This window comes from Pagrus major, chromosome 6 (assembly GCF_040436345.1).
Source record: "Pagrus major chromosome 6, Pma_NU_1.0".
Classification (NCBI taxonomy): Eukaryota; Metazoa; Chordata; class Actinopteri; order Spariformes; family Sparidae; genus Pagrus; species Pagrus major.
The window spans coordinates 32,710,635-32,725,320 of record NC_133220.1 but is presented as its reverse complement, the minus strand read 5'-3'; the positions used below and the strand labels follow the sequence as shown (position 1 = coordinate 32,725,320).

Below are 14,686 nucleotides of genomic sequence, written 5' to 3'. Positions count from 1 at the left end.
AAAGCTCACTAACATCCAAAAGCAGGTATTGAAGCGGGGACCTTTGGATATTCAGTTTAACAGTCGGCCAACTGGCTTATTTTGGCACACAAGTCAAGCTGAAGGTGGCAATGAAAGAAATTGAGTTGAATTGAATTTGATTACAACTACAAAAGACATGCAGACACATCTAGGACATTGAATACACAAAGCCCACAGTCTGTTATAGGTCAACAGCTCTAAGCATTCTATGCGACCACATTTGAGGGGAAATGAACAAAATCCCCATTAATCAGACTCCTGTGGCTCAGCAGTTCTACCCAGGCAATGTGTACCTAAAACAAGGGCCACCAGCTGCCGAAACCCGGGATCGAACCAGGGACCTTTAGATCTTCAGTCTAACGCTCTCCCAACTGAGCTATTTCGGCACAAAATGGCTGCATGTGGGGACATTTTGGTGAAAATCAGAACATTTTCTCATCGATGTCTAAGTAATAATCCAAGAGTACAAATGTCCAATGGCGGGAGTTGCATCCTCAACGTGGATGTGCTACAGGAAACCTGTGTGACCAGGAAGAAATGGACAAAAGCCCCAACAAACAGGACTGTTTGAGTCAGTGGCTGTAACATCAAGGTGCTGTGTTCCCGAAAACAAAGCTCACTAACATCCAAAAGCAGGTATTGAAGCGGGGACCTTTGGATATTCAGTTTAACAGTCGGCCAACTGGCTTATTTTGGCACACAAGTCAAGCTGAAGGTGGCAATGAAAGAAATTGAGTTGAATTGAATATGACAATGACTACAAAAGACATGCAGGACATTGAATACACAAAGCCCACAGTCTGTAATAGGTCAACAGCTCTAAGCATCCTATGTGACCACATTTGGAGGAAATGAACAAAATCCCCATTAATCAGACTCCTGTGGCTCAGCAGTTCTACCCAGGCAATGTGTACCTAAAACACGGGCCACCAGCTGCCGAAACCCGGGATCGAACCAGGGACCTTTAGATCTTCAGTCTAACGCTCTCCCAACTGAGCTATTTCGGCACAAAATGGCTGCATGTGGGGACATTTTGGTGAAAATCAGAACATTTTCTCATCGATGTCTAAGTAATAATCCAAGAGTACAAATGTCCAATGGCGGGAGTTGCATCCTCAACGTGGATGTGCTACAGGAAACCAGTGTGACCAGGAAGAAATGGACAAAAGCCCCAACAAACAGGACTGTTTGAGTCAGTGGCTGTAACATCAAGGTGCTGTGTTCCCGAAAACAAAGCTCACTAACATCCAAAAGCAGGTATTGAAGCGGGGACCTTTGGATATTCAGTTTAACAGTCGGCCAACTGGCTTATTTTGGCACACAAGTCAAGCTGAAGGTGGCAATGAAAGAAATTGAGTTGAATTGAATATGACAATGACTACAAAAGACATGCAGGACATTGAATACACAAAGCCCACAGTCTGTAATAGGTCAACAGCTCTAAGCATCCTATGTGACCACATTTGGAGGAAATGAACAAAATCCCCATTAATCAGACTCCTGTGGCTCAGCAGTTCTACCCAGGCAATGTGTACCTAAAACACGGGCCACCAGCTGCCGAAACCCGGGATCGAACCAGGGACCTTTAGATCTTCAGTCTAACGCTCTCCCAACTGAGCTATTTCGGCACAAAATGGCTGCATGTGGGGACATTTTGGTGAAAATCAGAACATGTTCTTATCGATGTCTAAGTAATAATCCAAGAGTACAAATGTCCAATGGCGGAAGTTGCATCCTCAACGTGGATGTGCTACAGGAAACCAGTGTGACCAGGAAGAAATGGACAAAAGCCCCAACAAACAGGACTGTTTGAGTCAGTGGCTGTAACATCAGAGTGGTGTGTTCCCGAAAACAAAGCTCACTAACATCCAAAAGCAGGTATTGAAGCGGGGACCTTTAGATATTCAGTTTAACAGTCGGCCAACTGGCTTATTTTGGCACACAAGTCAAGCTGAAGGTGGCAATGAAAGAAATTGAGTTGAATTGAATTTGATTACAACTACAAAAGACATGCAGACACATCTAGGACATTGAATACACAAAGCCCACAGTCTGTTATAGGTCAACAGCTCTAAGCATTCTATGCGACCACATTTGAGGGGAAATGAACAAAATCCCCATTAATCAGACTCCTGTGGCTCAGCAGTTCTACCCAGGCAATGTGTACCTAAAACAAGGGCCACCAGCTGCCGAAACCCGGGATCGAACCAGGGACCTTTAGATCTTCAGTCTAACGCTCTCCCAACTGAGCTATTTCGGCACAAAATGGCTGCATATGGGGACATTTTGGTGAAAATCAGAACATTTTCTCATCGATGTCTAAGTAATAATCCAAGAGTACAAATGTCCAATGGCGGGAGTTGCATCCTCAACGTGGATGTGCTACAGGAAACCTGTGTGACCAGGAAGAAATGGACAAAAGCCCCAACAAACAGGACTGTTTGAGTCAGTGGCTGTAACATCAGAGTGGTGTGTTCCCGAAAACAAAGCTCACTGACATCCAAAAGAAGGTATTGAAGCGGGGACCTTTAGACCTTCAGTCGTAAGCTCTGCAAAATGAGGTATTTTGGAAGAAACGTTGAGCACACGGTGGCACACAAGATAATTTAATAGAAAATCACCTATGACAATAACTATGAAACACATGCCAACACATGTAGGCCAACCAATATAAAAAGGAACCCAATCAGCCAGTTAAAAGTCAATGACTCTTACCATCATTGAACACGTCCCCGAAGGAAAGTTTGACAGCTGCCAAAGCCCACAGTGAGACCAGAAACCTTAAGATTTCATTACCCAACATGGATGTCTTACAGGAAACCTGTGTGACCAGGATGAAATGAACAAAAGCTCCAACAATAAGGCCCACATGGGTCAGAAGCTCTAAAATCAAGGAAATGGGGCCTCAAAAACAGCTCACCAACTGCTAACACCTGGGATTGGACCAGGGACCTTTAGATATTCAGTTTTACACTTGCCCAACTGGCTTGTTTTGGCACACAAGTCAAGCTGACAGTGGCAATGAAGGAAAGTGAGTTGAATTGAATTTGATTATGACTACAAAAGGGATGCAGACACATGTAGGACATTGAATACACAAAGCCCACAGTCTGTTATAGGTCAACAGCTCTAAGCATTCTATGCGACCACATTTGAGGGGAAATGAACAAAATCCCCATTAATCAGACTCCTGTGGCTCAGCAGTTCTACCCAGGCAATGTGTACCTAAAACAAGGGCCACCAGCTGCCGAAACCCGGGATCGAACCAGGGACCTTTAGATCTTCAGTCTAACGCTCTCCCAACTGAGCTATTTCGGCACAAAATGGCTGCATGTGGGGACATTTTGGTGAAAATCAGAACATTTTCTCATCGATGTCTAAGTAATAATCCAAGAGTACAAATGTCCAATGGCGGGAGTTGCATCCTCAACGTGGATGTGCTACAGGAAACCTGTGTGACCAGGAAGAAATGGACAAAAGCCCCAACAAACAGGACTGTTTGAGTCAGTGGCTGTAACATCAAGGTGCTGTGTTCCCGAAAACAAAGCTCACTAACATCCAAAAGCAGGTATTGAAGCGGGGACCTTTGGATATTCAGTTTAACAGTCGGCCAACTGGCTTATTTTGGCACACAAGTCAAGCTGAAGGTGGCAATGAAAGAAATTGAGTTGAATTGAATATGACAATGACTACAAAAGACATGCAGGACATTGAATACACAAAGCCCACAGTCTGTAATAGGTCAACAGCTCTAAGCATCCTATGTGACCACATTTGGAGGAAATGAACAAAATCCCCATTAATCAGACTCCTGTGGCTCAGCAGTTCTACCCAGGCAATGTGTACCTAAAACACGGGCCACCAGCTGCCGAAACCCGGGATCGAACCAGGGACCTTTAGATCTTCAGTCTAACGCTCTCCCAACTGAGCTATTTCGGCACAAAATGGCTGCATGTGGGGACATTTTGGTGAAAATCAGAACATTTTCTCATCGATGTCTAAGTAATAATCCAAGAGTACAAATGTCCAATGGCGGGAGTTGCATCCTCAACGTGGATGTGCTACAGGAAACCAGTGTGACCAGGAAGAAATGGACAAAAGCCCCAACAAACAGGACTGTTTGAGTCAGTGGCTGTAACATCAAGGTGCTGTGTTCCCGAAAACAAAGCTCACTAACATCCAAAAGCAGGTATTGAAGCGGGGACCTTTGGATATTCAGTTTAACAGTCGGCCAACTGGCTTATTTTGGCACACAAGTCAAGCTGAAGGTGGCAATGAAAGAAATTGAGTTGAATTGAATATGACAATGACTACAAAAGACATGCAGGACATTGAATACACAAAGCCCACAGTCTGTAATAGGTCAACAGCTCTAAGCATCCTATGTGACCACATTTGGAGGAAATGAACAAAATCCCCATTAATCAGACTCCTGTGGCTCAGCAGTTCTACCCAGGCAATGTGTACCTAAAACACGGGCCACCAGCTGCCGAAACCCGGGATCGAACCAGGGACCTTTAGATCTTCAGTCTAACGCTCTCCCAACTGAGCTATTTCGGCACAAAATGGCTGCATGTGGGGACATTTTGGTGAAAATCAGAACATGTTCTTATCGATGTCTAAGTAATAATCCAAGAGTACAAATGTCCAATGGCGGAAGTTGCATCCTCAACGTGGATGTGCTACAGGAAACCAGTGTGACCAGGAAGAAATGGACAAAAGCCCCAACAAACAGGACTGTTTGAGTCAGTGGCTGTAACATCAGAGTGGTGTGTTCCCGAAAACAAAGCTCACTAACATCCAAAAGCAGGTATTGAAGCGGGGACCTTTAGATATTCAGTTTAACAGTCGGCCAACTGGCTTATTTTGGCACACAAGTCAAGCTGAAGGTGGCAATGAAAGAAATTGAGTTGAATTGAATTTGATTACAACTACAAAAGACATGCAGACACATGTAGGACATTGAATACACAAAGCCCACAGTCTGTTATAGGTCAACAGCTCTAAGCATTCTATGCGACCACATTTGAGGGGAAATGAACAAAATCCCCATTAATCAGACTCCTGTGGCTCAGCAGTTCTACCCAGGCAATGTGTACCTAAAACAAGGGCCACCAGCTGCCGAAACCCGGGATCGAACCAGGGACCTTTAGATCTTCAGTCTAACGCTCTCCCAACTGAGCTATTTCGGCACAAAATGGCTGCATATGGGGACATTTTGGTGAAAATCAGAACATTTTCTCATCGATGTCTAAGTAATAATCCAAGAGTACAAATGTCCAATGGCGGGAGTTGCATCCTCAACGTGGATGTGCTACAGGAAACCTGTGTGACCAGGAAGAAATGGACAAAAGCCCCAACAAACAGGACTGTTTGAGTCAGTGGCTGTAACATCAGAGTGGTGTGTTCCCGAAAACAAAGCTCACTGACATCCAAAAGAAGGTATTGAAGCGGGGACCTTTAGACCTTCAGTCGTAAGCTCTGCAAAATGAGGTATTTTGGAAGAAACGTTGAGCACACGGTGGCACACAAGATAATTTAATAGAAAATCACCTATGACAATAACTATGAAACACATGCCAACACATGTAGGCCAACCAATATAAAAAGGAACCCAATCAGCCAGTTAAAAGTCAATGACTCTTACCATCATTGAACACGTCCCCGAAGGAAAGTTTGACAGCTGCCAAAGCCCACAGTGAGACCAGAAACCTTAAGATTTCATTACCCAACATGGATGTCTTACAGGAAACCTGTGTGACCAGGATGAAATGAACAAAAGCTCCAACAATAAGGCCCACATGGGTCAGAAGCTCTAAAATCAAGGAAATGGGGCCTCAAAAACAGCTCACCAACTGCTAACACCTGGGATTGGACCAGGGACCTTTAGATATTCAGTTTTACACTTGCCCAACTGGCTTGTTTTGGCACACAAGTCAAGCTGACAGTGGCAATGAAGGAAAGTGAGTTGAATTGAATTTGATTATGACTACAAAAGGGATGCAGACACATGTAGGACATTGAATACACAAAGCCCACAGTCTGTTATAGGTCAACAGCTCTAAGCATCCTATGCGACCACATTTGAGAGGAAATGGACAAAATCCCCATTAATCAGACTCCTGTGGCTCAGCAGTTCTACCCAGGCAATGTGTACCTAAAACAAGGGCCACCAGCTGCCGAAACCCGGGATCGAACCAGGGACCTTTAGATCTTCAGTCTAACGCTCTCCCAACTGAGCTATTTCGGCACAAAATGGCTACATGTGGGGACATTTTGGTGAAAATCAGAACATTTTCTCATCGATGTCTAAGTAATAATCCAAGAGTACAAATGTCCAATGGCGAAGTTGCATCCTCAACGTGGATGTGCTACAGGAAACCTGTGTGACCAGGAAGAAATGGACAAAAGCCCCAACAAACAGGACTGTTTGAGTCAGTGGCTGTAACATCAGAGTGGTGTGTTCCCAAAAACAAAGCTCACTGACATCCAAAAGCAGGTATTGAAGCAGGGACTTTGACATCTTCAATCTAATGTTGAAGATGTCTGTGCCATTTTGGCACACAGTATTAGCATATGGGGAAGATAATGGACAAAAGCCTCAACAACCACGCCTATATGAGTCAGTGGTTCACCAAATTCTAAAATCCAGGTTTGAACCAGGTATCTTTAGATCTTCAGTCTAAAGCTCTGCAAAATTAGGAATCTGCACCTACTTTGCTGTGTGATTTTTTACAGTTTGTGCGAGTTCAGTTCCTATATCATTCTTGCAAGTTTAATCACTCATTAAAGCTCCAAAAGAACTCTAAACCTGTTTGAGCACACAAAAGAAAAACGTATGAACAATTTCAAAGCAAACTCTCCCACTACAACTGCATGTGTTAATTTCATAATTCAAGAGTACAAAGGTGCAATAGAAGGAGTCAGACGCTCGGCATGGATGTGTAGCCGTAAACAACATTTAGAAAGAAATGGACAAAAGCCCCTGTAGTAAGACTCCTAGAGTCAGTAGCTCTACCCATCCAGGCGATGTGTTCTTAAAAAACAACTTGGAAGTTGATCATAACTAGGTTTGAACCAGGGGACCTTTGGTTGTTTAACAGCGCACTCTCCCAACTGAGCTATTTAACTTAAATGTTCCCCATACAGTGGTAATTACTCTAACATCAGAACAGTGTCAAGAAAAATGAGACAACAAATTAGATCACAAAACACTTTTCCACACACCATTAGGGGGTTGTTTCTCTGTCAACATCAGAATTTATATTGAGAGTGTCAGAAACATTTTTATGAAGGGAAGAGCTTAAACAACACGCTCATGACAAATGTAAACATAGTTACAATAAAGTAAACATACAACGGTGAAACGCTAAAGGTGCTGCAAAAATATTCCAAATCTTGCATGTTTACATAGTATATATTGAAGGAACACATACACTTTGATCAATCAATAACTGTTCCTTAAAATGGCAAACAATCAAGTACAGAAACAAAAATTCTCTAAGTCTAAATCCATAGTGCACACAAAGCCGTAACCCCTAAATGAAGAGAACTGTATTGATCTCTAGGGGTCTAGGTCATACCCTTCAGTGCTGTTCACCCCTCAGACCACTAGAGGGCAAAGCTCTCCAACAGTTGGTGCTCTTATTAAGTTGAAAAGGCACTTAAATGCATTTTTTTATTTTACCACTACATTTATTTGTAAATGTTTCCATTAGCTTATAGAATGTAGTGTTTTGTATTACTATTGCAATCAAAGTATTATTTCTACTAATACAATATAAAAAACAATCAGCCTCCAACCCAGAGGCATGGTCATGGCAGGCTGTCATTAGATGACTGCTGAATATGTTGGGTTTTGGTTCAAAATCCTGTTGCTGCTAACTCCTGGTTACCTATAACAACAAAACTGTCATCCACTCTCAGGTAGTGGTCACACAGAGGATTTAATTAACTACTAGATGCTGAAATACCATTGTTCAAGGTGACAGGATCTGAGATGTCTGATCTGAGGAGATCCTCTTCAGAGACCTTGTTCAGAACAGTGAGGCGTTGACGCTGTCACAGCAGGTGTGTAGTCTGGCTAGTGAGACAATGCTGGCCCCTGTAGACTTTCTCTCACTTAGACATTTTTGCATGTCATAGCATCACTTTTTAATCCAAAGTACATGCCAGTGCATACAAGCACAATGCATGTTGTTCTGCAGGAAGACCTGATTATCTCTCCTGCTATCTTTTCCAAAAGTCAAACCAGTTAACTGTCCAACTATCAAAATAAGTTTGCCTGATGACCGGTCGATTTGTATTTTTTTATTTTTTTTTTGGCCGGGGGGGGGGGGGGGGGGGGAATTAAACATAATAGGGCTATGTTTAATTCTTGGGAAAGTAGGGCCTTATTCATGTTGGGTCATGTTCAGCAAGATAATCTTCACAGATGAACACAACCTTCATGATTTTTGAAGCGTAAATGTGATCGCCAGAAGTAAAAAGCAAATGTTAAAAATATCAGCATTTTCTCCCCTCACATCACCCAGTAACCAGGTTTCTTCAGTGGAATTTGTTCTGTGCAATCCCTTTTGCCTGGTGTTCCTGATATTAAATTACTGCCATAATTACTAAATTACTAGGCCAGTGCATGTAAACACACTCGAGGCAACAATTCTGTGACTGAAATAAGACAGAGGCGGAAAGAAACAGTAGATTGCAGTATTTTGTTTGTCTTCCAGTGGCTAAATCATGCGTTGATCTTTTATGTAGTGTTGTGTTTACTTATTTCTCCTCTGATTGATACCACATTATCCTGTCGCCACCCAGTTCAAATATTTGTTTAAACTATCATATGGCAGCTTGCATGAGCTCAGTTGTCTTCACTGTAAATGATCGCTCAGTGTGACATAAATCAATAAAAGCTCACCCCTGGTGGTCACCTTATGAGCTCTATTTTCACTGCACTACAACAATTATAATCACTTTTGGGTGGATTTGTCCTTTAAGTGTGTTTTCATACCAGACTGATGGAGAGTAGCCTGGGCGCTGTGTATCTGTAGGACAGGTAGATGAAAGCCAGTCTTCCAAATGTGATGGAGGCCCAGAATATACTGTCCAGACAGCCGGCAGTCTTATGACCCATCAGCAGGGGAGGGGACACCGCGTAGGTGTAGACAAAGCCGGCGTAGGAACCCTGCAGGGCAAGAGACAGAGCAGGAGCTTAGCACAGAGCAGGAAGTTAGTGTCAAATGTCTGTGTGTATTTGTGGTATGTGGTATTAGCATGAGGTCTCACTATAATCCCATCAGTGATGAAGAGGATAGCCCCACCCAAAGCATGGAGGATGAAGAAAGTAGCGGGGCGAGCCCAGAGTTTGTCAGGGTTACAGCAGACAAACCAACTCCCATGACCTGGAGAGAGAGTGATGCTGAGATGTCTGTCTTTTCATATAAACCGAGTGATCACAAACACACACATACATGCAGTACCTTGACAACCATCCCCCGTGGAGCTCGTGTTGGACGGAGAGTTTCCATCGAGCAGACGTGGACTGTTGTTGGAGCATGGCAACAGTCTCTCATGGAACATCAATGTGAGCACTGCTGCTGGCACAGGGAGCTGCCAGGTCACACACAAACAGCCTATTGTAACCAAGTTAATAGTCAACACATCCTGTCAGCCGATTCAAATTGGGATCCTGACCTCATAAAATTAGAACCCAGACCGTTATCTCGTCCTCTGCTTGAAACAGATCCAGTTCAAACACAAAAAGGCAGTGGTATTTCTGCTGAGGTGGGAGCTTATCTCTCTATCTGAGAGGCAATATTGAGGCATCAGAAGAAATGCAAATAATTCAGAAAAGAACAAAACTGAAAACAAGGATACAATTCTGAGTGGCTCTGAAAAGCAGTAACACTGTTTATATTATCATTTAATTCCCTTTAGGCCATTTTCATGTGAAATTATACAGCATTGCATGGGATTCCAGCACAGGCGTTAATCTTTCAGACTCCTATCCTGGAAAGAATATGATTTGTCGCCCCCATTATATCACTGTAAACACAACTATGCAATTTCAGTAATAATAACGCGCAGATTCGGCTAGCGAGAGCCAAACTTCTGGCCCACGTCGACCCAGTGACAATATGCACGTGGCATTACGTGAGATAAAGTGCGTGCGGCTCTGCTATATTTTTTTGCGTGTGGCTCTTCAACACTTTGTATGCTGCCAGTTTTAATGCCAACTACCCTATCAGCGTAAACACAAAATAACAAACATGCTAACATCATACAGGCAGTCCGCTTCTATTATGAATAAATTAACATAAGAGAGCGCATCATTAGACGTGTCATGGACCATTGCTAAAGCTAACAAGCCATTACCTGATGCTGAGTTGATGCAAAAGTGTGCAATAGATATGGCTGGCGAAGTTTTAAGTCATGATGGAAAAAGAAGAAAACGGTCCTGGAGCTATTAAAGCAGGTGCACTGTCAGCCAATTGCAACCAGAAGTGTAGAAGTTTATGAAAGCTTTTAAGAGCCAGGACAGAAACAGCAGTGCACTTTTTGAACAGTGCCTCAGGACTGCCAAAACAGAACACAGGCACAACATCGGAAAGATTGCCTCATCCCGTCACTCTCACTTTTCTCACTGATTGGTGAGTGAACTTTCATTTATTTTAGCTCATTTGTATCATACTGTGGTGAAATAATGATCACAACAACAATAATAATTTCATTTTTGCAGTACTTTTCCTTCTTAAAATGTTACACAGCTCAATTAAAAGGGACAAAGGAATGAAATTGGAGAACAGAAACCGTGGATAAGGCTGTACTTCTAATAGGAGCAAACTAGTGAGTAAAAATTGTATACAAAAATAAAATAGCTAATAATATCCCCAGATGTTTTGGCCCTTGACTTGGTATGCTTGATTTAATTTGGCCCTTGGGGGAATCAATCATCATTAGGAAAAATCTGATAAATAATAATAATAAAAAAAAAAAAAACGCCTAAAAAGTTTGGTGACTTTGCGTTACAGCTTTGCTATTTTTCTTTTTTTTAACCTTTGTTTATTCAGGGTTGGTCCACTGAGAGCGATGCTCTCTTTTCCAGGAACGCCCTGATCATAATCACATAGTTACACATACACACCTGGAAGCTGTCCAGTACAACCACAGTCTGATCTGTTGGCCACTGAGCAGCTCCACTGGAGCCATTGGGGTTAAGAGCCTTGCTCAAGGGCACCTCTGTGGTGGTAATAGGGAGGGAGAAGCGTGTCTTTCATGTTTCCCACCCAGATTTCCTGCCAGTCCGAATTTGAACCAGCTTTAAGCTGTTTGTCTCCTCTCTTATAACGTCTCTGATATGTCAGACATTTCATTACTTCTTCCACTCAATACAATAAAACACATTTATAATCGTCACCAGGTCACTCTTTATGTTAGTTAGTAGTTAGCTGACATTTGCTAGTGTAGCACAGTAATATTTATCAGTGTTAGCAATAGCAAATGTAGCTATATAGCGTTTCTTAGCTGGCAGGGTGACTATTACTACTACTTTGGTGTCCCCTTCAGGAACTGCTCTTGAAAAAAGTTAAGGCTTTGAGAGTGTCTGGTCATATCAGAGGATGGAAGACATTAAAGACTGATGATGGAAATCCTGCTTTAGGAATAACTGCGTCAGTCGGTATTAGTCCTAACTGATATGTTCAAACAACAGTAGAAGAGACTTAAGGCTTTATGTCCTGATACTGAATATCTTAAATCTTTACTCGTATTCAAATCCCACAGATACACCTGGTTGCTCATCTAGCCTGTCAGCTGGGAGATACGAGAGTCACTTACCCATTCACTAGATATTTTATAGATAGATCACTCTACCAGCATCCAATGTACACATTTCTGTGTCATCAATTGTATGACACGTGTAATATTGGCATGAACTCACATTGATTAAAGCCATGATCCAGAAAGCGTACGACACCCTGGTGATGACTACACCCTCGGTGTACAGAGGATACTGGGAGATGTTGTGTAACGCTGCACCATGCCCAGCCATGCTGCTGCGGAGGTGCTGCAGGTCCGAGGAGGATGAGTTGGTGGTCCAGTTGGCACCAAGGACACAGTTGTCCTCTGACAGGAAAGGATCAGCTACCAGGGGACTGACCAGTGCTCCCAGGCCTATGAAAAAATGCAAGGCCTAGAGCGAGACATGAACAGAGATTCCCTGAGGGTTATATTGGGGCATACAGTAGCCTAGTGGTCAATAAGCATACCATACATGTACAGCGTCCCTGGTTTGATTCCGGCCAGGCATTGCATGTCATGTCATCAACATCGGACACACACACACACACACACACTGCTGTCATTTCCCCTCCGTCTACTCTCTGACCTGCAGGAAGATGGGGGAGTCCTTCTGGTACAGTTTCACCAGCTGCAAGTTGGCGATGGTGTCGATCACCCCCATGGATTTGCCAGCAATCGCCATGGCAATGGACAACAGTACAAGGTGGTGACATAGCGGTATGATGGCAAACACGAGTGAGATGATGAGAGTGCAGGAGAGCAGGGCTATCAGGGAGGACCGGAGTCTGTAACGGACACAGAATGAGAAGACAACATCATGCCGTTCGTTTAGGTGGTTTATGACTTAATAAAGTCAGTCACATTGAGAGGTGAAAATTATATTTAATTTGAATGATTGCATGTTAAACCACCTGACACTGCAGCTCAGGCCAAATAAAACCGGGGATTTCCAGCTTGTTGTTGCTGCAGTAAAGTCACCTTGATGGTCTGCTGCACCACAAACTTTTATTTACTCTGTAGTTTTATCACAGCCCTCCAGCAGCAGTACACCTGCACATTATCTTCACCTTGTATTCTCCGTTATTCCTGCCAACTTTCCACTCTCCTTTTAACCTTGTCCTAGAAAGCACTGAGTTTGTTAAGAGGAAATTGCACCCTGTGTTGGTGATATATCCATTCAGAACATTAGGGAAAGTAGCCACAATCAGTAGTGACAGTGGCAGAGTGTAAAGCTAGTGGATGAGCTGTACTGAACTCCAACACACTGTAACTTGCACCCATTAAGTACTTACAGTACTAAAAGTTGAGCTGGGAGTTTATGTCATGAATAACATATCAACTCTATTTTGAAATAAACAGTATGAGATATTCCATCAATATCACATGACTCAGAGAGCAGCACTCCAATCAGCCAGCAAAACTCCTGGGAAATGACTGAATGAGCAGAGAGACTATGTGTGCGTGCGCCACAAGATGTTCAGCTACTACAATCTTCAGTTCCAAAAATGTGTGGGCTGTTGGGTGATTTTTATCACTCTGTGTTGGTCTGTCAGTTGGACAGCCCACCACTGCGGTCTAGACTGAAATATCTCAACAACTAGATATTGCCATGACATTTCGTACAGACATTCATTTAACCAGAGGTGAATCCTACTGACTTTGGTGATCTTCTGACTCTTTCCACCACTACCAGAAGGTTAGTTTTTGGTTTTGAATGAAATGTCTCAACAAATATCAGACAGACTGCCATGAAACGTGCAACACACAATCAAGCCCCCCTCGAGATGAGCGCCATCGTCAGGTGAAATGTATCCAATGTTTTGGTTTCTGACCACATTCCCACAAAACTAAATACATTCCCACCTGCCTCATCTGCTGAACTAAGATGTTGAACATGGTAGCTACTGAGGGCTATTCTAGAGGCATTTTTGTTATATTTGTAGAAAATATTTTAATATCCCGACAGCAATAAATCAAATACAAATAAAAGAACAAAAACAGCAGGCTATCTGGCTAGATGGGTGCACAGGCCCTAAAAAAGCTGGTTAAACGTAGCGAACTAGCACATTAACACACATCTCCCACCTAGCGAGAGATACAGGGCAGCTGATGACATTGAAGTCACTGGTGAAGTCAAGCCGTACACGCTCATGTGTTTTGGATGAGTGGCTCTGAAGGGAGGAGGTGGCATTTTTTCATCTGAGTACTTTAAAAACTTAGCTTCCTCTCGCTGGTTTCTACAATACCACCCCCAGCTTAAACATCAGCATGTTAGCATTGTCATTATTAGCCTGGTAGCAGGCACAGATTAGCATTTAGCTCAAAGCACAGGCTCACATTAGCATGGCGATAGACTCTTGCCTTTTATTTTTATTGAAGCCCAGAATAATGTGATGATAAGTCTTATTCTGTCTCACAGAGCTTGTAGATAGATGGATCAATGTTGGTGTGTCTATATGTAACACAGGAGGGATATTTCCACTCCTAAAACACTGTATTATGTGTGAAGGACGTCCCACATGTCTCTCATGACTTCACACACTCACATTCACATTATAACTTCAGCTGACAGTTCACTGTCTGTACAATGTGGGAGTTAAAGCACAGACCTGAATCAACCATCTGTCATTTGAATGTTGTAGATTTGCCAGTCAAATTAGGAACACATTCTTAACTGTCAGAGATAAAAGTCTCGATATGATCACCAAAATACGACTAAATCTTATTATTTATTCAGCCTCAGGGGCAGGGCTGTAGTCGATTTTAGAAATACTGAGGTCTGAGTCCAAGTTACCCAGAGACCCTAAGGAATGTTTGACCTGCTACCAACCAAACTCAACCCAAACTCAAACTCTCTTGAAATGTTATC

At 42.9% G+C, this 14,686-nt stretch overlaps 1 protein-coding gene and 9 non-coding genes across 10 annotated transcripts in view; all 10 read right to left on the bottom strand.

The window, feature by feature from the left end:
* Nucleotides 1-14,686, bottom strand: part of mfsd4aa (major facilitator superfamily domain containing 4Aa) — a 28,696-nt gene that overhangs the window by 13,131 nt on the left and 879 nt on the right. The window contains exons 2-6 of the mRNA XM_073468427.1: nucleotides 12,404-12,602; nucleotides 11,957-12,208; nucleotides 9,498-9,627; nucleotides 9,304-9,419; nucleotides 9,029-9,202 (exon numbers count right to left, since the gene is read on the bottom strand). Of these exons, the coding sequence (XP_073324528.1) occupies nucleotides 9,029-9,202; nucleotides 9,304-9,419; nucleotides 9,498-9,627; nucleotides 11,957-12,208; nucleotides 12,404-12,602 (871 nt within the window). The remainder of the gene's footprint in view (nucleotides 1-9,028; nucleotides 9,203-9,303; nucleotides 9,420-9,497; nucleotides 9,628-11,956; nucleotides 12,209-12,403; nucleotides 12,603-14,686) is intronic.
* trnaf-gaa (transfer RNA phenylalanine (anticodon GAA)) lies at nucleotides 335-407 on the bottom strand. Its single transcript has one exon. It is a non-coding gene; the product is annotated as a tRNA-Phe (tRNA).
* Nucleotides 956-1,028, bottom strand: trnaf-gaa (transfer RNA phenylalanine (anticodon GAA)). The gene has a single exon. It is a non-coding gene; the product is annotated as a tRNA-Phe (tRNA).
* Nucleotides 1,577-1,649, bottom strand: trnaf-gaa (transfer RNA phenylalanine (anticodon GAA)). The gene has a single exon. It is a non-coding gene; the product is annotated as a tRNA-Phe (tRNA).
* On the bottom strand, nucleotides 2,209-2,281 carry trnaf-gaa (transfer RNA phenylalanine (anticodon GAA)). Its single transcript has one exon. It is a non-coding gene; the product is annotated as a tRNA-Phe (tRNA).
* trnaf-gaa (transfer RNA phenylalanine (anticodon GAA)) lies at nucleotides 3,267-3,339 on the bottom strand. Its single transcript has one exon. It is a non-coding gene; the product is annotated as a tRNA-Phe (tRNA).
* On the bottom strand, nucleotides 3,888-3,960 carry trnaf-gaa (transfer RNA phenylalanine (anticodon GAA)). The gene has a single exon. It is a non-coding gene; the product is annotated as a tRNA-Phe (tRNA).
* Nucleotides 4,509-4,581, bottom strand: trnaf-gaa (transfer RNA phenylalanine (anticodon GAA)). The gene has a single exon. It is a non-coding gene; the product is annotated as a tRNA-Phe (tRNA).
* trnaf-gaa (transfer RNA phenylalanine (anticodon GAA)) lies at nucleotides 5,141-5,213 on the bottom strand. The gene has a single exon. It is a non-coding gene; the product is annotated as a tRNA-Phe (tRNA).
* trnaf-gaa (transfer RNA phenylalanine (anticodon GAA)) lies at nucleotides 6,199-6,271 on the bottom strand. The gene has a single exon. It is a non-coding gene; the product is annotated as a tRNA-Phe (tRNA).